Below are 26118 nucleotides of genomic sequence, written 5' to 3'. Positions count from 1 at the left end.
TAACATATGCAGAATTAAAATGTTAGGACAACAATAGAACAGAGGCCAGGAAGGAAGAAATTGAAGTACACTGTTGTAGGTCCTCATATGTGAACTGGTATAATATCATTTGAAAGAATACTGTGATACCTTAAAGATATATACTATAAACCTAAAGCAAACACAACAATAACATGACAGTGTTACAAGTAATAAGCCAACAAATGAGATAAAATAGAATTTTAAAAACACAAGTAATCTAAGAGTTGGCCAAGAAAGAGGAGAAATGAAATCAAGCACATAAAAAAAAAAGAAAACAATTTCCAAGACAGTAGATATAAACATAATCATATCAATAATTATATGGTCTAAACACCCCAATTAAAAGGGAGTGATTGTTAAATTGGATATTAAAATAAAAGATTACCCTGTGGCCTACAAGAAACCTGTTCTAAATATAAAGACAAATAGATTAAAAGGATGAAAAAAGATATACTATGCTAACACTAATCAAAAGAAAGCCAGAATGACTATATTAATATAAAACAAAGTGGGTCTCAGAACAAGAATATGACCAAAATTAAAGAAGGTTTTAAAGTGATAAAGTGGTTAATTCATCAAGAGGACATCCCAGTCCTAAACGTTCACACATCAATAACAGAACTTCAGAACACACAAAGCAAAAACAGAACTGAAAGAGAAACTCATAGGCCTGAGAGAGAGACCACCATTGTTTTGTCTGATTAATAAAAGAAGGATATAAGACATGAAAATTTGCCTTTCAAAGATATTGAATATTTTTTGCATTACAGGAACTTTTGATTTGTAAAACCACCTGGGAGTAGGCATTATTTTCTGCATTTGACAGCAGAAGAAACTGAGGCACAGAGAGGTTACCCAAGGTCATAGGGCTGGTGAGTTGGAAGGGCCAGATTCAAACCCAGGTCTTCCTGACTCCAAGTTCCCGCCCCTCTTGCTCCTCACAATGTGAGGTCCTCAGGTGGCCACGGGGCTCCAGCAGGGCTGCCTCCGACATTTTGCGAGTACACACAGAGACAGACGGTGCTCTAGCCGTCATTTTTTAAGATTCCTGCCCACCCTCGTGACTGAGGGACTGATTGTCCCCAGGCTGAAAAGAGTCTCTGGGTTTACAGAAACGTAGGCAGGATCTTAGAGGAAAATGGAGATCCAGCTTAGGAGAGAAGAGGCTGGCACTGCCCACAGATAGAGAAGTAATCTCAGATGCCCTCCACACTGCAGGGGCGAGGGCCCCCCCAACCCCCCATCCCCCACCCTCACAAACAGGAAAGGCAAAGATGAAAGTTCAAGCTTTCTACCAAGGGCCACTTGTGGTTTCCCTCCCCAGGCAGCGCACCTCTTGGGGAGGGCCTTCCAACTACTTCTCATTATGTAAATGACTTTGGGTTTTTTTTTGCCACAAGCGAAGAAGGGAACCTGCCCTGGAATTGGTCTCCAGCAGGTCAGCGAGCAGCGCCAGCCCTTGGCAAGTCCGTGGCTCCCTCTGGCTCCCCCAGTCATGTCCTGGCTACTCTCTCCAGTGATGGTGCTCTTCGTGCCCCTGGCCGGTGAGTGACACATGTTACTTGGCATAGTGACCTGCCATGTCTGGTTGTATTAAACTTAAATGCATTTTGGTGCCACTGATCAAGGTGAGACAGGACAAACAATAGATAGCTGTTGCCGCTTCAGATACTGTGGGTATTTGGCTTGGGAACCAGTTCCTCCTTATTACCCTGCACCTGGGGTAATTCCGCTTTTTTCAAGGTCTTTAACAGTGTGGACTTGCTTTCTGTGAGTTAGGCAGAGTAGGTGACGACCCTAGAAGACAGTGACTCTGTCCCTGGCTCGCAAATGGGTTCTGGGCACCTCCTCAGGGAGAGTTTGTAGAGATCACTTATATTTAAGAGAGGGAGAACTGAGCCAGGACTTAGATGTGGGGTTCCTGCTACATGGTCTGGTAAAAGCACCTCATCTATTGGTTTTCCTGTTTTTCTCAAGTGGAAATGCTATGTTATATTATATATACAGTGAACTGTGAAGATGAATGAGATGTGGTCTGAAAAAATTGTGCCATTTCACAAAGTTATAAGCCCAGATATCAAAGATTTTTAAATATTACCGCTATACTTCAGATCAGAGAAGCTGTCTGGGAAACTGAGATTTTTGTGTCTATTTTATGGCCCCCAACCCCGGCTTTCACCAAGAGCTTTTCTCTCTAAGACACAGAGTCCTCTAGTGTGCTGTTATCAGCTTTGTTGTTTAATTCACACTCCCTTCTAGAGCCACCTAATTGAACATGTACGGGAACTAGCTCTGTCCACACAGCCTGCTAACATGCTCAGCTGTGGGACACAGAGGCACTTGAGTGTAACATGAATTGTTACGAAAGTTGGGTGAAGGGTCAGGCCAGCTGCCCTATTCCAGGCTGTTTATTCTTGTGTCACATCTTCAGAATTAGAGCCTCACATTCCTTTGGAGGCAAAAGGGGAAGTCTTCATTTCAGTTAGGAGGGCAAGCTAATAAAGCAAAAGACCTCAGTCTGGCAGTAACCCCAGGGACAATTCAATGGCTGACAGATGACTGACACATTCAGGAAAGCAATGAGTGCTCAATAAATGCAACTGCAGGATGAGAGGAAATGCTGCAAATTCGCAGAGTTGAACTGAGTGAATGAAGCGTGGGAAGATGCCCCGTTTCCCACACGAGGGTACTGAGGCCGCTTAGGGAATTGGTCATGGTCACTCAGCTAGCAAGGGGCACCCTGAGACAGGCACCCTGGAAGTCAGGCTTCACGGCCCATGCTCTGCACTACTGCACCTGCACACGTAGGTTCGAGAAACACTTGCTGAATTGGAAATGAGACAGCCATTAGACACTTTGCTAGGAGAGACATAGCTTCTAGGTAAACTAGCTGTGTAATTGTTACCCTGTCACTTTGCTTCCCTGGTCCCAAACTCCTTTCCACTAAAATGAGGGGATTTCAGTTTGTGTCAGTTAAAGTTCCGGCGCACCTACACATGAGAGACAAGCTCCAAACAATATGAATTAAGCAAGATTTCTCTCTCCTGTGAAAACAAGTCCAGAGGAATTCAGACCATGTCTGGTATTGTAGCTCCTTTTCATGGACCCACCATCCTACGTGTGACTTCTTCCCCAAGGGTCTCCTCGTGGTTCTGGGTGTCTGCTGGAGCTCCAGCCATTGCATACAAGTTGCAAGCTGGGTAAAGGAGAAAAACAGACCGGCAATGGTGAAGCCACACAGGTGACTGAGCTCCCTTCAAGCAGCCTTCCTGGAACCCTACTCCTTCTATTGCTTGGGCTCAAATTTAGTCACTTGTTCCCACCCAGCTGGAAAGGGGACTGGGACTTAAGGTTCTTTATGCCAGGCAGCAGGTTCTATTAAACTTGCAGTTCTATTACTAAGGGAAAAGGGGAGACCGGGATTTGGGGTAGTCATCCAGCAGCCTCAGCCACAGGGCTAGAGCCCCTTCTGTGTGGGGCTTCTCTTTGAATCTCAAGTCCCACAGGAAACTAACAGAGGTAAGATTTATATCTTTTTGCTAAAAAGTCTATGGTTAAACGGTGACATCGGGAGCCTACTTGTGCTAAGGGCCCACTCCTGCCCCGCCACACACACCCAGAAACAGGCTTCCTGCTGCACCCAGCTGGGGCAGCTTCTGCTGCCTGGGGACACGCCAAAGAAAGTGCTCCGGGGCTAAATGCAGCTCCCTGTCTCCGGACGTGGCCACGGTGCTCCTTGTATCCCATCTGTGTGCCTTAGAGCTCCACAGGCGCAGTGTGGCCTCCAAGGCCTGCCCGGCCTGCTGCCGGCTCCCAGCTCCCCGCAGCCTCCGCCCCCTTCCCCCCACCCTCCTTCCATCCCCATCATGCTGACCCCCGTCTTATTCTCCAAACACACCAGGCTCTGGCACCTCCGTGCCTTTGCGCATACGCTTCCTCCTACCTGGGGTACCATTTACGTTCTTGTCTGTTGGAAGACGTTCACCTTGTGTTAGATTCCTCACACCACGCTCCAGCCCTCGGGGCCTACTTTGGTAACCCTCATCACACTGAGGAGTGTGGTCCATTTGTGTGTCTGCCTCATGAGGTTTTGAGCCCCTGAGAACAAAGACCTTCCCCCTGTGCCTGACATGCAGCTTGGCTCCCAGGAGACTTCTACATTTCTGTGCGATTGGGTGTGGCAGGGAAACTGAACAACGCCTATCTGGGAAGGACTGACTGTCCAGAAAGTACCTGAAGAAGAAGCCGTTGTGTGGTCTCTGAGTTTGCCAGGGCCTGGCCGAGGAGTCATCTCTCAGCAGCTCCTGCAGTTTGGAGGGACGCAAACCTTCTCGTGCCTCTTCTGGCAGCTCATCCTCTAGAGGAGTCCCAGCAATGGGACTTGTTTACTAAGTCTCCTCAATTCTGGAGAGGACATACTAGGGGCAGGGGACCTGGCAGATCAGTGTGCGGACTCCAGGTTGTGGTTTTTTGGGGTTACTTTTTTTCAGTAGAGGGAGGGTCAAGACAGCTTCTGAGCTATGCTCTGCCATGGCTTCTGCCCACTGCCCTCTCTGTGGGTCTCAGACCATTGAACTTGACCTCTGGGGGACCATATGTTTCATGGTTTCATTTAAAAACTATGACATAATTTTGACAAAGATTAATCATATGTGTGTGATTGTGTGTGTGTGTGTGTGTGTGTGTGTGTGTGTATAGGAAAACAGAGTATTTCTCAGAGTATTATTTCCATTGAGTACCTAACAAATAGATGAACTTTCTGGGCAATATTACAATGAACAGCGTACCTACCTCTGTCAGCTATCCATCTAATCACCTGCCAATCTTTATACCCTACTCTCCTCCAGAGAGATGGGGACCGGAGGGGAGGTGCCAGAAAGGGGAAGAAGAATATGAGAAAAACACTTCCCAGACTGGTTCAATCTGTTACACACTCTAACACTTCTGGTCACTTTGATTCAGCCACCTGCCAGCCTAGCCTTCTGCCCGCCACAAAGGCACACACTATACATCAAGACACCATGGCTGCCAGCACCTCCAGCCACCCCACACATGCTTTCTCCTCACCAAGCACACCTTGACATTCACCATGAGTCTTCTTCTCCGGTTTCAGATACTGTGCATCTGTGAATGACCACTGTGCTTCTCCCCCTTCATTGGCGTTCTTTCATCATTACTGAGAGAGGAGTTCTAATGGCATTGTGAGGAAGGCTCCCCCTTTTCAAGGGTGTGTTACTCAGTTGAGAAGATTTGCTCTAGCTCATAAGCCTAAGCTGTACACAATGGGATTTTATCAAAAATCTAAAGATCTCCCCAAGAGAACAAAAGGCAACTGGTTTTCAGTCTCCCAGAGTTGCTTTTTACTGCAAGATATGCCTGAAAACCACATCTGGGAGTAAATTATCCTTTTTCATAGTAATAGTATGAACTTAATGGGGTTCCTTTGGGTTTTTGACTGAGGAAACAGCAACTCGGGTTTAGTCCAACTGAATTGTGAAAATAAATCTTCAACAGCTGTCAGTCTTCCTAACAATTTTGAATGGGAAAATCTTTCCCCAAGCTCTACAATGTGGGCATAATGTTTCCACACATAGTAATTTGATGAGTAAATCTACAGCCCATAAAATCCACAACAATTGAGTATCACACATTTCAGTTATCCCAATGAATATTTAGATACAAAAAAAAAGAGACTCTTTTATAGCAGTCTCAAGTAACCTGATGTCATTAATAAATTCGTTTTTGGCCTTGACTGGTGTGGCTCAGTAGGTTGGGTGCAATCGCGGAAGCCGCAAGGTCATCAGTTCAATTCCCAGTCAAGGTACATGCCTGGGTTGTGGGCCAGGTCCCTGGAGAGAGGAGTGTGAGAGCCAACTGATCAATGTTATTCTCCCTCTCTCTCCCTCCTGTCCCCTTTCTAAAAATGAATAAAATTTTTTTTAAGAATTAAAAAAGTAATAATGTCTTTGAAAGATTATTGAAGACAATTTGAATTAATACTTTTGTCTTTCCCATATTGAAAGCAGTTGTGCACAAATTGTTTTTATTAAAAGATTGTGTTTATTTTTTAGAGAGAGGAGAAGGGAGGGAGAAAGAGGGGGAGATAAACATTGGTTGGTTTCCTCTCACACACAACCAGCCAATCAGATGGGGACTTGGCCCACAACCCAGGCATGTGCTCTCAGTGGGAATAGAACCAGAGAACCTTTCGGTTCGCAGGCTGGTGCTCCACCCACTAAGCCACGCTAGCTGTGCAGAAATGATTTATGTGTTACTACTGGGCTTAAAGTTAGAATTTTTCTGGAAAATAATCACTATTTCAGCACCGAAGCCTTTGAAAGCCTCACCAGGAATCACCAATACGAGGGCTTGGTGAATTGGGGTCCCCGGAGGGATACCCTACTATTCTGTTATCCTCTGCTTTTGTCTCTTCTCTCACTATTCTTTCCAGTGACACACACAACCTCCACCATCCCCAAATCCAAGGGCAGGCTTTGGTTCAGACAGGGGTTTGAGCCTCAGCTCCAAAATGTAGTAGTTGTATGATTATGATTAACTTGATAGAATACTCTAAACCTGAGTTTCATCTGAAATATTGGGATCAAGATAGTACCAATCAGAGGGTTTTGAGAGGAGTTGGTGAAAGTTGACCCTTAACCTATGGTAAGTGTCCAGTATCTTGGAATTTGGAGGTGTTATTATTATTATGGAATAAGAAAACATTTAAAGTTGTTGAATAAAAGAGGGAGATAGTAAAGGGATTAGGGATGATTTTGATTAGATAGGAACTTCAGACCCTATAAACACCAACATAGATGGATCTCCTTTGCCTTTTCCCAGTGTTTTCCCAAGTCACTGCCCAGCACCAGGCAGCTACAGCTTCAATGAGTATAAACACAATGAAATCACAACATTGAAGAGATGAAGTTTATGATCAGGTACAGTGAGACAATGTACCTGATCATAAACTCCCAGAGAACATAATCTGCACTTTGCCCATTTTTCTGGCTTGCCAGGTGCCTGGAAGGAGACAAGGATAGAACTGCGGGTTGAAAAAGAAACAGAGGCCTTCTGCCCTTCAGGGATGGCCCAAGAAAGAACCTGTGACAATAATACACACAGCTTATCGGTCCATGAAGGCTTTCATTTAAACCAACTCTTTTGAGCCTTACAATAATCCTAGAGACCTACAATCCATTATCCTCATTGGCCCATCCAGTTATGTATTCATCCAATCCACATCCACTAGACACTTTCTATGCACAGGCACTGGTGGTGAAAAAAAATACACACAGTTCCCACCTCGGGATTGCTTTTTGTCTAGTAGAAGAGATGCACAATCAGCAAATACATCGTTAAGTAAACATTTCATCAGAGCTGATACTCTGATACACTGTCTTGCCAGGCTTATTGCTAAATATTTTCATTCCCCTTAGGTAATTACAAGTTGTGATTAGCACAGTGAAGGCAACAAATGCACCACTGTGGCGGGGAGTCACAGGATGGAGAGCTGGTTTACACAGGGGGACAGGGAGTTCTCTGAGGGACTGACATGTGAGGTGGGCAAAAGAAGGTTTACCGTTGTGAGCGCACAAAACGGTTTATTCTTGTATTTTTATTTATTAATTCTTGTATTATTTCTTTGTATTATTTGTCTTTTTCTTATTATTATTGTTATTATTTCATATCTGTACCTATGACTTATATTTTAGGTAATGATGGCTGGTAATTTAACCCACTTTTGCCCACCCCTGAATAACCCAAAACATGAAGGATAGGCCTGCCAGGTGTAGAAGAGTGATTACGGCTTAACCTTTTTTCTTACATGAGCAAGGCTGGGCCACTCAAGAGGTTCAGGAAGGGAATGACAGGAACTGGTCTATATTTAGAAAAACTGGCGGTAGACAAAAAAATGAAAGGGTAGTGACTCTCCCGTCATTGGAGGTAATTAAGCATAGAATAGATGAGCACATGGCAAATACTAATAGGTCCAATTCACACATCAAATTAGGGTTTGAACTAGATGACCTTTAAGACTCCTTTTGAATCTGAGATTATATGATTGTATGCAACTACACAGCTGTCTCTCATGACCATTATTTATGCTGCCCCAGCTCTCTCAGGCCATCGCAGCTGCGCTCTTCCCAGGAACACCGTCTTCCTAGGAACTATCTGGATTCACATTGGAAGATGGGGAATGAAGTGGCATTGCCACTCTGATATCTCACTGAGCATGGTCAGCTGGTGTGTTAGGACCACACCCCATCTACACAAAGGGGCTGGATGCAGCATGATCACCACCCTGTAAAAAATATGGCTACAACTAAAACATTACAGCTGTGGCCTTCTGGTAGAATCTTGGGTGACCTTGACTTGATTGTTATATCCTTATAAATTTCCTCCCAATCTGAAAATACACGTTAATTTTTAATGAAGAATGGGGGAGGGGCTTTGTGAACTCTTAGTTGGCGTTAACACTTTTGTTTCTGAATTTGCAGTGATTCTGCACTATGGCAGTCAAGCAAGAGCAATAGGCGTTCCAGGAGTCACAGGCTCTTCTCAGCCCACGAGGGCAGCAACGGTGCAGGCCACAGCAGAACCTTCTTTTCTGCAGCCAACTAACCAAGAGCCTCACAAAACTACAGCAGCAAGATCAACCAGTGATCACATCACCTCTCAAACAGTTGCCACAACCTCCAACCCTGAGATCTCAACCACACACACAACATTACAAACTCTAACAGCAACCTCCTTGATAACTACAAACAGCACCCCATCCACCAGCCCAATAACCCACACCCCGTTCACAACCCAGGCCACACCCAACAACTCGCACACGGCGGCTCCAGTCACTGAGGCTACAGTCGGCCCCAGCGCAGCTCCCGCTTCACCGCCACCCACCATCACTCCACCAGCCCATACAATGGGAACCAGCCCATCGACTGTCAGCCACACAACTGGGAAGACCATCCCACCCAGTAACCAGACCACCCTTCCTGCAACTTTGCCCACCTCACCACATACCAGCACAACCAGTCAGAAGCCCAGTCAACCCAGCCATGCCCCAGAAACAACCACAGCCGCACACAATGCCACCCCAACTGCCTCACCTGCCACCATGGCTCCTGGGCCCACCCTTGCGCCTCAGCCATCATCAGCCAAGATTGGAATTTATCAAGTCCTAAACGGAAGCAGGCTCTGTATCAAAGCAGAGATGGGGATAGAGCTGACGGTTCAAGAAAAGCAGTCGGTAAGTTGGGGCCGCCGGCCTGCAACACCATCTTCAAAAAGTTTGACCGGAGTTTCCCTTGCCAAGAATGAGCATTCCCCTGCATCCTGTGTCTTTTAATGAAACACATACATGTGAGCACCTCTTTCTCCACGATGTTTCATTAAAAGGTGAATCTGTTTGAGAGTATGTATAAAAATAGAAACAACAGTGACTGCTTGGAGAGAGGAAGGCACACACCAGCAATTTAAATTTGCATACCCCTCACTTTCAGCCAACGCAGGCAGAGCATTGGCGTGTGTTCAGAGTTGACCCCAGCCTGGCCCGCCCCCACCCGGTGACTTCCAAGCCTCAGTAACTTTTCTGTGAAATGAGAGGTTTGGATTAGATAGTCTCCACGGCTCCAGCCAGCTACTAATATGTCTGGCTCCAGCCAGACACTAATATGGAAAATCCAGATTAACAAGGAGATTGGAGGGGCTGAGGGTGAGGCTGAGATTATTTGATTTACTCAAGGAATCGCTATAAAAATTGTACTTTCTTTTTTGGCACAGTTTTTATGATTTCAAATAAAACTTCCGCATTTGAAGCAGAAGTGTATTACCTAGCAAACCTTTCTTACATATCTTTTAACACGTATAATCTAACAAAAGTTAAATTCCACTCAGTTTATCAGGAATAGACCTGCCACGAGTTTTCTACCAAGGAGCTCCTTGCTGTGGGAGAACTCCTTTAAAAAATCTTTTGAACATAACAGTATAGAGATATGAGGTGTCATCCAGGGATTTTGAAATTCTCAAGGTAACAACCATTAGCCTAGAGTTTCAAGCTCACTTGCTAGTCTGTGCTTCCAGTTCCCTAGCTAGAGTTTTCTCCTGTATCTCAAAAAAGCTGATCTATTTTATTTGATTTAGGTTTTTTCACCTCAGCGATACTTCAGCATCGACCCCAATGCAACCCAAGCCTCTGGGAATTGTGGCTTCCTAAATTCCAACCTCCTCTTGAATTTCCAGGGCGGATTTGTGAACTTCACATTCACCAAGGTGAGGACTGAGCTCCTTCACAACGCTGTCCTTTCCCCTCGCCCTGGGCCGGGTGGTGCAATCCCGCATTCCACTTTGAGTTCCAGGGGAAATAGGCCTCAGGGCCTTTTGAGATGTTCTCTGATAAGAACGAGGGGCATGGAGATGGAGAGGAGGAAAGTGTCGACATCTTATGTTTGCCTTCTTCCCCCTTCAGCCTTCTCTCTGTGCAGCTCAGAAGGCCTTGGATGCCTCTTAGGGGAGACTTGGCCCTGAGGTACCTGGCCGCAGGCGCCCTTTGCAAACCACCCAAAGGAGGAAGTTTAGAGATGAACAGACCCAGAGGAATTCCCAGTGGACACCAGAGAAAGGAGATTAGTCTGAGAACAAAACCAAATGTCAGAATGGGTCTTTCCAACCACAGGCAAAATTCAGGGACTAACCAGGCCCTGGGTTTTCCAGACCATATCCTGGGAGGGCGTAAACCACTAGAACAGAAAGAACATGGACATGAGGTCAGAGCCTCAGTTGCAAATTTGATCCTGCCATTTGTTCTCTTTGTGACATCAGGCAGGCAATTTACACTGTCTGAGCTTTATTTTCTCACTTGAAAAATGGAGGAAGGGAATTAGGAATCCTCTCTGTAAAGAGTGTTGTCCAGTACAAGGAACGTAGATGTTCCACAAGCAGGAACTATGTGACTGGAATGACTGAAATGGACAAACGCCTTGGGGAGACAATGTTGGTCATCCCACTCGTGCCCCAAAGAGTCTTTAAATACAGGCCGAGTAAGAGCCAAGAGGGAGGTACCGAGAGGACCCTCGTGGCTGGAACTCTGTGTCATCCCCTTCTTACCTGTCTAATGTGACCCCTGAAGTTATAGGGGCCACAGTTAGCAGCTCTGGGATAGGAATGAGCACAGGCTTTGAGTCAGGCAAACCAGTATTGACTCTTAGCCATAGTACTTATCAGCTGCATGATCTCCGTCTACTGGGGCTGTTTCCTCATCTATAAAATGGAAATAATTCCATCTGCCTAATAGGACCCTTGGGAGGATTAGAAATGGCATATATAAACCGTCTAGCACAATGTTTAATACAAGGGGTCGTTAGTGATTTCCCTGTTATTAGCTTGGTCTCGAAGTCTTGATCCCCCTGGTGGACACTTCTGTCCTTAGGATAGAGATGCACTTGAGAAGTCAGCAGTTTCCTTTCAGCACCAGATGGAAAAGACATGATCTCTCTCACCAGAAGAACAGTCAGGGGCAGAATAAGTGCTCTGTCCCGGGACAACTGAAGTTAAAGTATAGAGGTGTGAAGGGATCTTAAAAAGTCACTTCAGTACAACGGCAGAGAATATAGGTGTAAGCACTGCTGCTGTAGCTCAGGGCTGGACTGTAACCAGGCCCCCGCTCACGGGGGTGCTTGGCTGAGGGAGGACGGACCAACCTCCCTCAGCGTTCGACTGCGGCTCACCACAGCCACTGCTGCCAGGCCGTAGGCAGAACCGCTCGCACGAGTTTTCTTAGGGCCCTCGACTTCTCTTTTTGCTGCCTTCCTGTCTCCTGATGCCTCCTGTCCCTGCCTTTCCAAGGCCTTCAGGCTGGTCTCTGTTTGATCGAACTCCACCCAAGGGCTGAATTCCTGCCTGTCTGGAAGTCCTCTGTACCTCCAGAGGCGTGGGCAGGAAACGAGTGCCCAGGCTGGGCTAGAAGGAGCAGCAGGGCCTCCCTCCCTCCCTCCCTGCACCCACCTTCAGGAGGGAGCCCCGTGAGCCACTCTCCATCCACAGCCCCATGTGTCAAGGGAGCGGCTTTGGGTCTCACCCACCAAATCCACCTCATTCCCCCTGCACCAGTCCCCCAAGCAGCTGACTTCACTTTGCATCAAGAGGAGAGCAAAGAGGCTAACAGGAGGTCAAAGTTCCCACTACCCTTAATCTGTCTAAAGAATGTCTGTATTTAAAAAGAGAGCTTGTTTAAACCCCCCCCCCCAAACAACCACAAATTCAAAGATTACAGGGGGCTAAGCAACGTTCCCTTTTTCCTTGAAACAGGTGATAACTTTTTATTTTCTTCTTTAATAACGAGATATTTTTAATTAATTCAATTAACAAAGATTGTAAAATAGAATAATACCTAATATTGGCAAGGACATACATAACCGAGTACTCTCAACATTTCTAGAAGGAGTTTGCCTTTGTACCGTATGGCCCTAGGTCTTCTATGTCTTCTTCCACATCTTGCAGTGTATATATTTTCCCACTGTTGATGAAGACCAATGCAAAGGAAGATTTCATTTTTCCATTAAATCTGCATAAGAAAACCATTAAGAGTAAGCATGGGATGTAAGTGGCAACTAATAAGGCCTCTGTAGCAAGGAGACAAAGGGGAGGCCAGGGAGTGCCCGTTCTGCCCAGAGGGGCAGCCACTCCACAGCTGCAGCTGGTGGTGCCAGTGGTGGGGCTGGCGTCTAGCCCAGGCACTTGTCATTGTCTTTGATGGCAGACACTGCCCTTCTGCGCCAGTTGTTAAACATTCTGCGCATCACTCCTCTCAGGTGATAACAAGACACCAGCGTTGCCTGATCTTCCGATTGTTTAAGAAAAGGCAAAAGTTCAGAATCTTTTTCTAAAAACACATGATTTTTAAGTGTTGGCAACACATTTGTTAAAAATTTGAACATTTTCCTGGCCAAACAAAACACAGCTGTGGGCCAGACTCGGCCTGGGGACCCAGCGCCGCGCCTTCTGCCCTAACAGGCGGGCTGTGTGAAACGCATGGGGGCAGGAAAGCTGTCTAGATTCTTCCACAAGAGAATAGTCTTAACCCATCAGTCAGCCACTTTTCAAATATTGCTACAGTCTACAACAGCGTCTCCCAACAGATGCAGGAGCAACATTTGGGGTCAGATGAGTCCTTGTGGTGGGGGCTATCCTGTGCCTTATGGGAGATTGAACAGCATCCCTGGCCTCTACCTACTAGATGCCAACCCCAAATGTCTCCAGACATCGCCAAATGTCCTCTGGAGGCAAAGTCACCCTGGTTGAGAACCAGTGTTCTAGAGAAAAAGAGGGCCTTGGAAAACAGGAGTATATGTTAGTTATAATGCAATCGATGGTACAAATGAGACACAAGTTGTAGACTGATAAATGGATGCTGATTAGCAAGCCTGATTTATCGACCAATTTAGCAGTAAGAATTCACTGAGCACTTAGATCATCCTCAACCCTGAGCTAGACGTTATGGGGAAAAAGAAAAGAAATATAGGCTGTAGTTCCAAGTTTCAAGTCGTGGACAATAATCTGTAATTTTTTCAATGGAAATGTAGTGACAGGAACAGAGAGAAAAACCTGCCTCCTAAGCTGTCACTTGATGTTATTGTTCAGTCAAGACTTAAATTAGCCATATGATTTCCATGTGACCATGGACAAGTTGCTAGTTCTCTCCCTGAGTCTGTTTCCTCTCTTGCATAATGGGGCCAAGCAATACCTGTTTTGTCGGCTGCCGTGAGGGTGAACTGGCCTAGCATATGCTAAGCACGGTTTCTGGTCCGCAGTGGAGTTAAGAGAGGTGGGTTTCCTTTCTCATTTCTCTCAGTTTCATTTTTTTTAAAGAACTGAAAACCTTCCCATGGCAGGGTCTCATGTGACTAAAGTGACATGCTGAAAGTTGTTCAGGCCCTCCAGGTGAAAGGTAAACACACCTCATTTCCCTTGCCAGCTTCCTTCCTGCCCAGAGAGTTCGGTGGTTTTAAGAACACCTTTCAGTAACTGTGTGGAGCGCAGGCTCAGCACTATCCCTCTCTTATGCTCCTGGTTGGCAGGGCAGCTCCAGGACACGGGAGACATCAGTCACCAGCAGGGAGGGAGGTGCAACAGGGCTACGCAATATACTGGGCAGCTGAGGTCCAGCAATCTGCTGCTGCTGCTGCTTCTGCTGCCCCTGCTGCCCCACCTCGTGTTTCTTAGAGCCTTCCAGGGGCCTGTGGAGTCCTCCTAGCTTATAGACTCCTGAGAACTGTGACCACTGTTTGATGTTAGCACCCACAGGGGGCACTATTTAGAAGTTCCCAAGCATATGGCACCACTTTCTGCCCTGTTTTCCCTTTCCCTCTGCCTGGATGGCCTTTCCCCCCGCACCAGCCTCCTTTTGCATTCATCCTTTAAGATGGCTCCACTACCTTCAACCCATGAAGTCTCCCCCACTCTGACCTCTCCATCCCAGGTAACACTGAGAGGCTTTCTTCTCTTAGTTCTCTGAGCCTCCAGTTGTTGCCCGCCCACCTCTGTTAGTGTCCTCATCGCACCTCCTGCTCTCTCTGACTTAGTCACATTTCTCTCTCTAGCGCACAGCCCTGATTCCGTACATAGTACATAGCAAATGTTTGATGAAGAAATAAATCAATAAAGGACTGAATTTAAAATTCACAGAGAATCGGGCCAAGGCACCAAGAAGTAGATCAGCAGCTTTAAAGAAACAGCCTCTTTGGCTTCCTTGTACTATATCCAGAGCAAAGGTTTCTTGCTGTAGTCACAACAATGCTGGGCAAAAAAGACCTGAGAGGTGTCGAAGACAAAATTCACATCTTGAACATCTGTGACTGTGAAACTCCTACAATACGGTTTGCGGAAGAAAAGGAGAGGACCCTGGGCCTGCAGCCATTGGCACGCTGCCTTCCTGAGCAGGCGATATTGGCTGGCTTGCTCTGGACCCCATCCTTTGCCAGGGAGGGTGTTTAGGTCCTTTGAGGAATTAGGATCTCTTTCATGAGATATTTCAGAGCTCTCTTTCCATACCGGCAGTGACGGGCCGCTGTGTCAGCAACCCAGCTGTTGAATAATGAGGTGAGACTTTTGCAAGTGGTCTATTCGAATGGACCTGGCTGCAAGGAGTCCTCGGCCCCCTTTCGTCAATGTTGATAGGTACACAAAGGAGTTTCATTTTTGTCTTCAAGAGCCTGGCATGGTAGATGTTTTTCATTCTCCAAACCAAACCCCAAATAAGAAAAACGTCTGTCAGAGAAGAATGACCGTGTGGGTGTGGGCAATAAAGATAAAAAAGACACCATAAACTGAATAACAGGAGACATGTAATTTCCCTTGGGCTATGGGTTAAATCTAACACCTGCTTGAAGCTCCCCCACCCCCTCTCCTCTATCACCACCTGGCTGCTATCCCCAGAGAGCTCAGGGTTCAGCTTCTTTAATCAATAGAGCTACCTAAGTTTAGTCACTTACCCATTCTCTCTTTTTCTATTTGTAGTAGATCTGAGCTCTAGGAAATAGATTAAAAACATATCATTTAGCCTCAATGAGAGAGGTTTACCAGAAAGGGGCAATCTAATTAATTATTACCATTGTTAATAATGCCAAGTAAAATTTGAATATATACTCTGTGTTAAGTTTTTTGCATGGATCCCTTCATTTAATCTTCCCATCAAATTAAGAGATAAGTCCTGTTTTTATTATTCCCATTCTTCTACTGAATAAGTAAAAAAACTAAATCTTGAGAATGTTCATAAAGATTTGACAACTTAAACCAGGGTGCAAAGGAACAAATAAATATTTCAAAGTCATATTTAAAAATTCTTAGCAACACTTCATTCTCCCAAATAGGAGGTAAGCTATTCCTTTATAACATTTCATAACCAGCTGATTTGTTTAGCAACCCTGTTTTTCATTGATGGTGTGGATCATGAGTTAACACATGATGGCCCCCAGACCAAATCCAGCCTGCCACCAAAAAATATAAAATCTGCAGGATTGAATTTTGAATGACTTTTACATTTTTAATGATTAGAGGAAAAGGAGTATATGATGTGACACACAAAAATCACATGAAATTCAAATTTCAGTGTCCATAAATGGAGTTTTTTGGAACATGGCCATACTTTGTGTATGTGTCATTTATGGTGGCTTTAGTGCAACAGCAGCAGTTGAGAACCACAGGACCTAAATATTTACCATCTGGCTCTTTAAAAAAACAAACAAAACAAAACCTTGCCAACTCCTCAAAATAGAAGACACCTATTACTATTCAAATTATGCCAAATATTTAATTTACAAGTATAAAAAAATGCTTGTCTCTAATTTAAACAAGACAATTTTATATCCATTAAGAACCTCCGATAATAGCACAACTCCACAGAAAAAGTGAGCACAGCTGTCTAGATAAGACTCATTTGATATGATCAGCATAAACTATGTGTATAAAACGTGAACTCTCAAGAAAACTAACATCTCCTTCCCCTTCTGTTCACATGAGTTCACCTAGCAAATGTTTTTCCTTTGCCATGAAAATAGACATCAGCCCAGTTCCAGGCAATGTTTGGTGAATTTTGACTCAGTGCAAATAGAAGGGAACCTGGATACTGGCTCTGGCTTCTGTCCTGTTACTTCACTCAGATGGGCTTACGGTGAAGACGGGTATCGTGCCATGTGCCACCTGCTTTGGAAGGCCTCACCTCTGGCATTAGCCCTGTCGAGCACTGATTGTTGTGGAGCAGGAACGGCCCTTCTGATCAGGTCCAGCTCCATGGACACAGGAGCTGTGCAGTCAGAAGGACTTGTGTTTGGTTTGATGCTTTGCTGTCACCCCTTGAAATTCTTAAATGACTTTTGAACAAGAGATCTTATATTTTTCTCTTGTACTAGGCCCCACAAATTATGTAGCTGATCCTGCTTCCAACAGATGGATAATATAAGCAGCTGCATTTCAGAGAATGTGAAAGAAAGTTCTTGCATAAAGAATTTTTGTCTACTCCCACATTCCAATGGAGGCAAATGTAGGCAGGATCCTGTAGACAAGACCTTACTTTGACCTATAAACAATGGGAACCAGAGGTAAATGCTTAACTTCACTGAACCTCTTTGTTTTCAGCTATAAAATGGACGCCCTAATAATCTCAGGAGGGTTTGCAAGAATCAAAGGACACAACGCAGGTGAAAACATATGCTTAGTAAACTGTTAAACCTTTATAGAAATACAAAGCATCCCTTCTTTGTGTAAGGATAGCTCAAGGAGGTGCCACAGAAAAAGGGAGATTCCAGGCCGTTTCCCATGAGACTCAGAGCTGCTCTCATCACTCCCTGCTGCTCCTTAAGTCAATCTCACACTGCAGCCCAAGTAAGTTCCAAAAACAAAGTCATCCTTCTGTCACTGTGCTGCTTAAAACCTTTCAGTGGATACTCTCTGCCTTTAGGATGGAGCAGGGTTCTTGTAAGAGTGGCTTTGGGTACAGAAGTACATACAGGTATCTCTTATGCTAAAAGGAAACCAGATAAAAATCTGAATAAAAAGTACATGCAAGCAATCCAAGAAGGGACGGGATCATAGATGTTTCTCTCTAAAATGAATGGATGGTCTGCTCTGGCAAGGTGGCTCAGTTGGTTGAAGTATTGTGGGTTTGGTGTGTCCAGTCAGGGCACATACCTAGGTTGCATGTCCAATCCCCAATTGAGACATGTATGGAAAGCAAGCAGTCGATGTTTCTCTCTCTCTCTCTCTCCTTTCTCTTCCTCTCTAAAAATTAGTAAACGTATCTTTGGGTGAGGATATAAATAAATAAAATGAACAGATGCTCAAAGCACATTGTTAAACTAGCCTTTGAGAACTGAGACTAAGCACTTCAAAAGAAAGGGCCGGGTCTTACTCTTCTCCCTAGACATAGAGCAATGCCTGGTCTAGAGTCAATGTAAGAGGGGTTAGAGGCTATATTTGGAAACAGGCAGATTGGGGTCATAGCTTTCTGCCACCTATTAGGGTTATGACCTTGGGCAAATCATTGAACCTGCATTTTCTCTCACAGTTGTGAGGATTAAATAAAGCACAGCATAGTACATGCCTGCTACAGTACCTGGCACAAGGTAAGAAGTCAGTGTATAGTAGATGAATTTAATGAATTTTCAGATCTAGAGTTCAGTGTATGAATAGCAGTTACCTTCCTAAAACAATTTGTATTTCTGAAACTCTTATATTGTGTAAGGAATTATTTCATCCACAAATAATATACAAATGGGTTTTAATGTGGACAAGACTATTATTGTTAAAGTTCTTTAATGCCTAGATTTGAAACTTCTAAAGAAAAATCCATTTGAAATTCTGGATAAAATGTGGAACTCTTATATTTCTGGGCACAACCACCTGGGGTCCTCTTGTACAGACACCTAGTGCTCTTGGGGTAAACGATTTCTTTCCAGAATCACTCACTGTGGCCCCATGTAACTATTTTGGAAACATGAACCTATCTGTTCAAAGGACTTGATACTCTACCCAGGAAAATGCAGGCAAAATTTTGCATGCGCCGCTTTTCCCCAGAGGGTTTATAGACCTCCCTTGAGGCCACCCGTGGTAGCCTGAAGGAAGCGTGGTCTCGGTTTAAACCCTAAGATATTAATTACAAAAGCTTAATGTATGTTCCACCAACCCCTCCACCTTCCAGATGTTATTTACATTTTATAGGGGGAAAAGTGGCCCAACTGAACGGACTCAAATCGCACTGGTAGAATTTTAACTTCAGACTGTAGCGGCAAGGAGGCAGCAGAGAAATTTTGGGCCAGGGGCAAGGCATTACTTATTATTTATTTATCATGTAGTCGATTTACTTTTTTTTGGAAAATTTAAAACACAATTATGGCTCCATACTAACATATCCCAAACCCTCATATCAAGGATTTAATAGCTGGAATCTTGCCTGAACAAAGTTTATATGCCAGAATCATAAACATGGAAACAGATTACCCAAAGATTAACACATTGATGTTTTACAGGGTGAAAACTCCTATTATATCAGTGAAGTGGAAGCCTATTTGACCACCTCAAATCCAGGTAAGAAGCAAGAGAAGGCTGTTGTATCAGTAATGATACTGTTTCTGGTTAGTTCGCTTTTAATCCGATTGAGTTCTTCAATCTTCGATGCTGCTTTTGAGAAACAGGCTGAGAAAGTGACCCACAGTACATATAATTTGGGGGAACTTACTACATCTTTGTGTATTTCAGTTCATTCATCATCTTATGAAGGAGGTTGGACTACATTATGTCAGAAATCATTATCAGCAACAGTAAAGAGTATAGTGACTTCAGACAGATTTGTTATTGATGGTGCAGTTTATTCTATATTCTTAGAATCATGCATTTATTCCAAAAAAAATATGTAGTTAGTGCCTGGTAGGTGCCACGCCCTGGAATACACTCGGAATCCATTATTATCTAAACAGATAGTATCTGCTCTCAGGGAGCTTACATTCTAGAAGGGAGGAGAGGACCATAAACAGACACATTGAATGATGATACACAGTTAAGTGATGAGAAGTGCTATGAGCAAAATACAAGTAGGGTGGGGTGGACAGGACTGGAAAGTTGTTCTAGGGAGGCCCTTTGGGAAGCCCTCGGGGGAGGAAGGCCTCTCTGAAGAGGTGCAGTGTGAGCGGAGAGATCTGGGGACTTCCGGGCCTGGGGAGCTCTTTCCAGGCGGCAGGAACGACGGGTGCACAGGCCCTCAGGAGGGACCTTGCTGGTGTGTTCAGAGACCAGCAGGGGCCAGTGAGCAAAGCAGCAGACGAGGTCTGAGGGGCAGCGAGGCCAGAGCTTGCAGAGCCTGGGGGCAAGGCAAGGTGAGGGCGTTGGATTTTATCCTAAAGTGTGAAAGGATGCCATTGGAGGGGTTGGTGTAGAAAAATGATATAGCAGATTTACATTCTGAAGGTTCAGTTGGGTTGTTATATGGAAGAATTCCCAGAGTGAGGCAAGTGGAGTGAACTTCTACCATGTTTGCTTCTAGAAAAGTAATGCTCCCAGAAAAATGGGGGAGTTTCTCAGAAGCCTCACATGTTTTTCTGGAAAGCCCAGATTTAGCTAACAAATCATTACTGAGCACCACTGTACTGAGAATATTCATGTCTGTCTTCTTCTTTTCACAATTCTATCTTTGACTGGCTTAAACTTATTATCTTTTTAAGGAACTTATACTAATGAAATGCACCAAGAAATGAAAATGTGGAGAAATATCTAATTTAAATATTAGCTGTATTATAGTGATATTGTTCGAGAGGACGTTGTCAATGATTATTGGTAAAATGTAAGTAGGATGTCATAGTCAACAACTCGCTTTCATATACATTAACTCTCTTAGGTGAGTGTACTCACATAGGCTGGGAATAAGTATTGTGAATGCTAACATGTGTTAGCTAATGTTATCATTATGCATGGAGCAAATTTTAGCCAGTAATAGGGTTGTAATGTCTCAAGAAGCAGGAGGAGGGAAAGCAAGGCCAGAAACTAATTTAGGGGCAGAGGGAGGAGATAAAACAACTCCTGGTCTCAATAAGCAGGGCTCAGCAGTAGCAGCAGCAGCTGAACACATTACTGTGTATGATATCACAGTAATGACAATTCCATGTAGGTGGTGGTGGTGTTATTAGTAAGAGCAATAAGTTATAATTACAATGGTAATGATCATCATAATGTTAGTAGGGGTGATAGCAGTAGATGACCCTGTGACATAACACATGGTACAGCAGTGTACACAGATAATGCAGTACATTGTGTAGCATATTTGCATGTACAAATGCAAGAGTCTACAGCAAGTCCAAACAGAGCACCATAAAAAGCCCCCAAAGAGTATGAGTGTAATTTTTTATGAGGAGAAGGCAGAACTCCACCGCCAGGAAGCCACATCTAAGAGGCGGCCTTTTAACTGCACATGGGCCACCCAGCGAAGCTGGGACTCAGTAGATTCATGCCAAGAGTCTTATGTGTCTGTATTTCACCTTTGTGTTTTCAGAGAAACGTTACCATGGAATGAAAAGTGGTGTGATGCTGTTTGAGACTGTGACCGGGCATTCCTTCAAGTGTGTGAGTGAACAGAGCATTCAGCTGTCAGCTTGCCTGCAACTGAAAACAATGAATGTGCAACTTCAAGCCTTTGATTTCGAAGATGACCACTTTGGAAATGGTAAGTTAAGGCTTCATCATGTCACAGACATAAACTTCAGAGACCCATGAGTAGTTTCAAATGTGTGTGTGGCTTGCTGTGTGTGTGTGTGTGTGTGTGTGTGTGTGTGTGTGTGTGTGTGGTCTGAAGCTGTCACAGGGACAAGGATCACATGAATTTCCTAGAACAGTATGACTCCACAAAGCTCTTAGGGCCGAGTTTCCCTGGCTGACTCTCCCTCTTACCATTTCCCTGTGAGTCAATACCAATCTCAAAACCAGACACCTTCACCCACACATGTCTACTGCCCTCCCACAGGGGAATATATTCTCCTTGTCTGACCAAAACTCATATTCTGAATCATTTACACATATACACACAAAATCAATCAGTGAGAACTAGTAAACTCAGGTATATTCGGAGAACACTTTAAATGTCTTGAGCATTAGTGATGTCTAAAATGCAAGACTTTGGAAGAGATTCTTTCCTATCTACAAAGGGAAAAGGAAAAAAATGCCATAATTCAAGATAGAAATGCACTGTTGGTCCCCTTCGTCCCAGTGTCCTTACAGTTAGTCTTAGTTTCCATGCAACTTCTGCTTTGGGTTTTAACCGCCACAGGGGGAAGCAGGTCCTAGAAAGAAGGCTGAGGGGCGGACCAGGGTAACTTTCCCCAAAAGCCCCTCTTTTCCCTGCTGGGAAAACAGTGTTACAAGGAGTTCTACACATGTCCAGGACTTGAACTTCAGTTTCAAAAACATCCCTCTCATAATAACTCAAGTATAAATGTTCAGCTTGTTCAAAGAGAATGATCACCCCAAACAGTAGGCTCCGGACTCCCACATTCTCAACCCCTCCTCATGAAAATCCTGGAGCTGGCAAAAGGCCTCTGGGTGTCAGGAGCCCCGGGGCTGTCTAGGAGCCCCTTTAAGAGTTCGAAGAGAAAATGTTGGCCACGTGATCTGGTGCAGGTCCCTGTTCCCAGAGTTGGGAACCATGTCTCTAGGGCTTACCCTACTTCGGGAGTCAAGACACAATTCTGCGTCTGACCCTCTAGACCAATCCAGTGCTTCTCAAAGTTGGAGCTGCCTCCCAGCTGCAGTAGAATGACCTGGCCCCACCTCCAACCCCCTGAATCATCATTTCCTGGGCGTGGGGCCCGGGTATCTACAATTTCCTACACTCCTTAAGTGATCACAAGCACCACATGTTCCAGGTCACGTGCTGACCCTTTCTCTCCTCGTCACCCATCGGTATGTCTGAGGCAGCAGGCGGGAGGCCCAGCAGCTCCCGCACTCCCTTGCCTTCCCTCTCTGGGAAGCTGAGGCAGGCAGGGGCGGGAGCCATTCCCAGCACGTGGCCAGCCTGTAACACCTTTACTCTGACTTCAATTACAGAAGATGAATGCTTCAGTGACAGAAACAGGAGAGAAATGCCTGTGGCCGTGGGCCTGAGTGTCGCAGGACTGCTTGTCATTTTGCTAACAGCATGCCTGGTGGCCAGAAAGAGGCCCAGTAGAGGATATGAACGCATGTAAAGCCCCAGCTTCTTCAGCATGTGCAAGGTTAAAAACTTGGGGATTCTGGCTTCATATTCATCCTAAAGTGAAGGGGTCAACGTTTCTAGTTGCCTGTCCCACCCTCCCAATCTGTTAGGAAACCCAGCAATTCCAAAGGCTGGTTAAAACGTAGTCCCTTCTACTTTCTCCTGTTAGTGTGAGGAGGCCGAGTCATGTGGGCTTGAATTCCATCCTGCACATCTGATAATAGTGGGCTGGCTGTGGATAAGAGGAGCAAGAGGCAGGGCCGTGAGTTGGGTGCTTGTGAGGACAAAGCAAATGCCCAAAGGGAGAATTGTGGGAAAGACATTTTCAATTGCACTGATCTTTCTTATACATTTTTAAGGGTTTCAATATCCAGTCTTTAAAAAAAAAAATTCAAGATACATTCTAAAGTGATTTTAAACTCCTAAATTATGCCCAAATTTTGATTGACTTAAATTACAGGTGGTTTTACTAGATTGTTTTTTTCAAAAAGACATATTTTGCACTACTATAATGTACTATTAGTCAAGAACTAGAAAACTTTCCAACATTGCATTTTTTTCATGTAAAGCATGTACCAAAGATCTTGGCAAACAAAAGAAACTCAATAAATGTTAGTTCTCTAATTCCTTCACTTTCATTTTTTGTCCGCCTTCTTAACATGGTTTTTTCTACTTTGTCTTTATTTTTCTTTGATGCTAGTCTATCTTTGTAAATTTGTTAATTTGGGCCACTGTGGAGAGTAGGCAAACTAACAGAACAATCAGAACTGGCCAGAAGAAGAGGTGGATCTACTCAGATTATGCCCCTACTTGCCACTTTCAGCAAACATTTACCAAAATAATTACAAACCAGGAAATTCCTGGTCGGGAGGGATGATCTAGGGGGAAAGTTCTGGTAAAATAAGGCTCAGAATATTATTGATGGTTTTCTATTACACTGACTGTTTAAACAGGAGAATTGGAATTTTTATTTAGAAAAAGAGGACAGTCATGGACTTCTGGATGTTAACTGCTTCTACTAACAGGAAGTTTCTTGTTTTTCTACAGTTGCCAAAGGTGCTATTCATTATTTTTAACAGAAAGTTTATGAAAGTTGGCAACAATTCTATAGTTACTGTTTATCTAAGACAGGTACCGGCTTTCCCTTGAGGTATTTGAGCTCTTTCCACTTTCCAGAATTAAGGCGGTGGGGTGGGCACACAGCAGCTTCAAGGAGGTTTCGAGAGCCCCGGACAACATCTAGAGTGTCAGGAAATTCCTGTTTCCTCTTTAGAACAGGAGCTGTTGATGAAAAATCTGGGATGTAAGGACCTGGTATTCCCCAAAGTGACGCAGGTTTAACAGCAAGGGCTTGACTTTGGAGAGATGCCATGTCTCTCCACGTCCGGTTCAATTCTCAGTCAGGGCACATGCCTGGGTTGCGGGTTTGGTCCCTGGCCAGGGTGCATAAAAGAGGCAACTGGTCAATGTTTCTCTCCCTCTCTCTTTCTCCCTTTTCCTCTCTCTAAAAAGAAATATATAAAATGACCACGGAATATGAATGCTTTGGAAGAGAGTATAGACCAAAGGTTTATGATCAAAGTACTTACGAATGGCTATTTTTTACAGAGAGGGGCAGGGAGGGAGAAAGAGGGAGAAAAGCATGGATAAGCTGTCTCTTGCACAACCCTAACAGGGCACCTGGTATGCAATCCAGGCATGTGCCCTGACAGGGAGTCAAACCAGAGACCTTTCACTTTGTGGGACAGCACCCAACCCACTGAGCCACACCAGTCAGGGCAATAAAATAAAATCTTTTAAAAAAAGAAAAAGAAAACAAATAGGCAGCTCAGCAGAAAGTGATCTCAAACACAATAAGAAAGGTCCTAATTTGCTTTAATGATATCTTGGGCAATTCAGTGTTGGATGAGATGCTTAAGCATAAGCAAGATGAAAACAAATGATGTGACAACTATACAAATTAACTGCAGAAAAATAACAATAAGAATAATAAAAGCTTAAATTAAATTATGGATACCAAGTATGAGTTTTACAATATGAAAAATGTTCTGGAGGTGGATGGTGGTGATGGTTCCACGAAAATAAAAGTTACCTAATATCACTAAAATGAACACTTAAAAACAGTTAAAATGGTAAATTTTATATTATGTCTATTTTACCACAATTTTAAAAATTAAATTAAAGAAGGGGAGGGTTAGAAAGGAATATATCTGATAAAATACAAAGAAAACATAGCTGAAGGAACAGGGAGAAATCCCTGACAATTGGTTTATGCTGACAATTAATTAATAAGAATGTGAATTCCGTATAACCAGAGCTCATAGAAGAGATGTTATAATGAAAGAGCGAGGTAAATAGGTGATTGTACTCCTAAGAAAACAAATTGAGTATCAAAGCAACATACTTACATAACAAATAGAAATAGTAGGAGGTAGAATAGATAGGGCTGAAAACTAAATTGTCTTCATAGAGAAAATGACTTGAGATAATCAGCTGATGCAGACAAAATTAAAATTCTAACATTATAGAGAAGCTGCCAGGAATAAGAGCTGTTCGGACCATTCAACATGAGGATAATTGGTGTCTTTGAAGTAAAGCACTCAAAATTAGAAGGAAGACATATTTGACAGTTTAAGAGCTTTTCCTTAAAATTAGTAATTGAAGTTGCAGATTGATAGAGCAGAGTGTACCCTCCAAAAAACATTGATATCTGTCATATTTTTTTAAATGGCTATGTTATATGCTACTGTATAATTGTACCATTTAAAAATTTTGATGAGTATTTAGTTTGTTTTGCTTTCATAAAATACAGATTATTGTAACATATCTCTATGTACTTCTGTGAATATATTTTTAGTATAAATTCCTAATAGTGGGATTAATGGGTCAATAGGTATGTGCTTTACCTTTTGTCCTAACTTTCCTGTATTTTTTCCAAATCATTTTAACTTCTTAACTGATCAGTTTTTTTTATTTTTTAATCTAAGAAGTATATATCTAATAAAGGTATATATAAATAACAAAATTATCATGTACTACAAAAGGGTTTATCATGAAAAACAACATTTCCCTGTCCTTCCTCTAAAAGATAAAGCACTTTTAACTAATTTTAACAATTTCTTATGATAACTATTTCATAATTCTTTAAAAAAAATTTTAAAAGTTTCTTTTACAATTTACTTATCAGCTTTAAACTTCTTGCTAATGCAGATAAAGATTTAATCCTCTTAGGCCCTGGCTGGGTAGCTCAGTTGATTAAATTATCATCCTGAAACACCAAGGTTTGCAGGTTCAAGTCTTGGTCAGGGCACATACAAGAATCAACCAATGGATGCATAAATAAGTGGAATAACAAATCAATATTTCTCTCT

At 43.7% G+C, this 26118-nt stretch overlaps 1 protein-coding gene across 1 annotated transcript; it reads left to right on the top strand.

Annotated features, from left to right (window-relative positions):
• The first annotated feature begins 1432 nt into the window (after window positions 1-1432).
• Window positions 1433-23219, top strand: LAMP3 (lysosomal associated membrane protein 3). Its single transcript, XM_054577114.1, has 6 exons — window positions 1433-1565; window positions 8520-9271; window positions 10165-10293; window positions 19041-19098; window positions 21053-21223; window positions 22600-23219. The coding sequence occupies exons 1-6, from the start codon at window positions 1517-1519 to the stop codon at window positions 22737-22739; spliced, it is 1299 nt and encodes a 432-aa protein (XP_054433089.1). The 5' UTR covers window positions 1433-1516; the 3' UTR covers window positions 22740-23219.
• Window positions 23220-26118: the final 2899 nt, after the last annotated feature.

This window comes from Pteronotus mesoamericanus, unplaced genomic scaffold, assembly GCF_021234165.1.
Source record: "Pteronotus mesoamericanus isolate MK-2021 breed Mesoamerican mustached bat unplaced genomic scaffold, CSHL_Meso_final contig_116, whole genome shotgun sequence".
Taxonomy (NCBI): Eukaryota; Metazoa; Chordata; class Mammalia; order Chiroptera; family Mormoopidae; genus Pteronotus; species Pteronotus mesoamericanus.
The sequence above is the reverse complement of the archived record's forward strand: the minus strand, read 5'-3'. Positions and strand labels throughout refer to the sequence as shown.

Excerpts from the sequence above, each read along its gene's own strand:
- LAMP3 (XM_054577114.1), top strand. The coding sequence starts at position 1,517 with ATGTCCTGGCTACTCTCTCCAGTGATGGTGCTCTTCGTGCCCCTGGCC. Across the intron at positions 1,566-8,519 it reads GCTCTTCGTGCCCCTGGCCG|TGATTCTGCACTATGGCAGT; the intron begins GTGAGTGACACA and ends CTGAATTTGCAG. Across the intron at positions 10,294-19,040 it reads TGAACTTCACATTCACCAAG|GGTGAAAACTCCTATTATAT; the intron begins GTGAGGACTGAG and ends GATGTTTTACAG.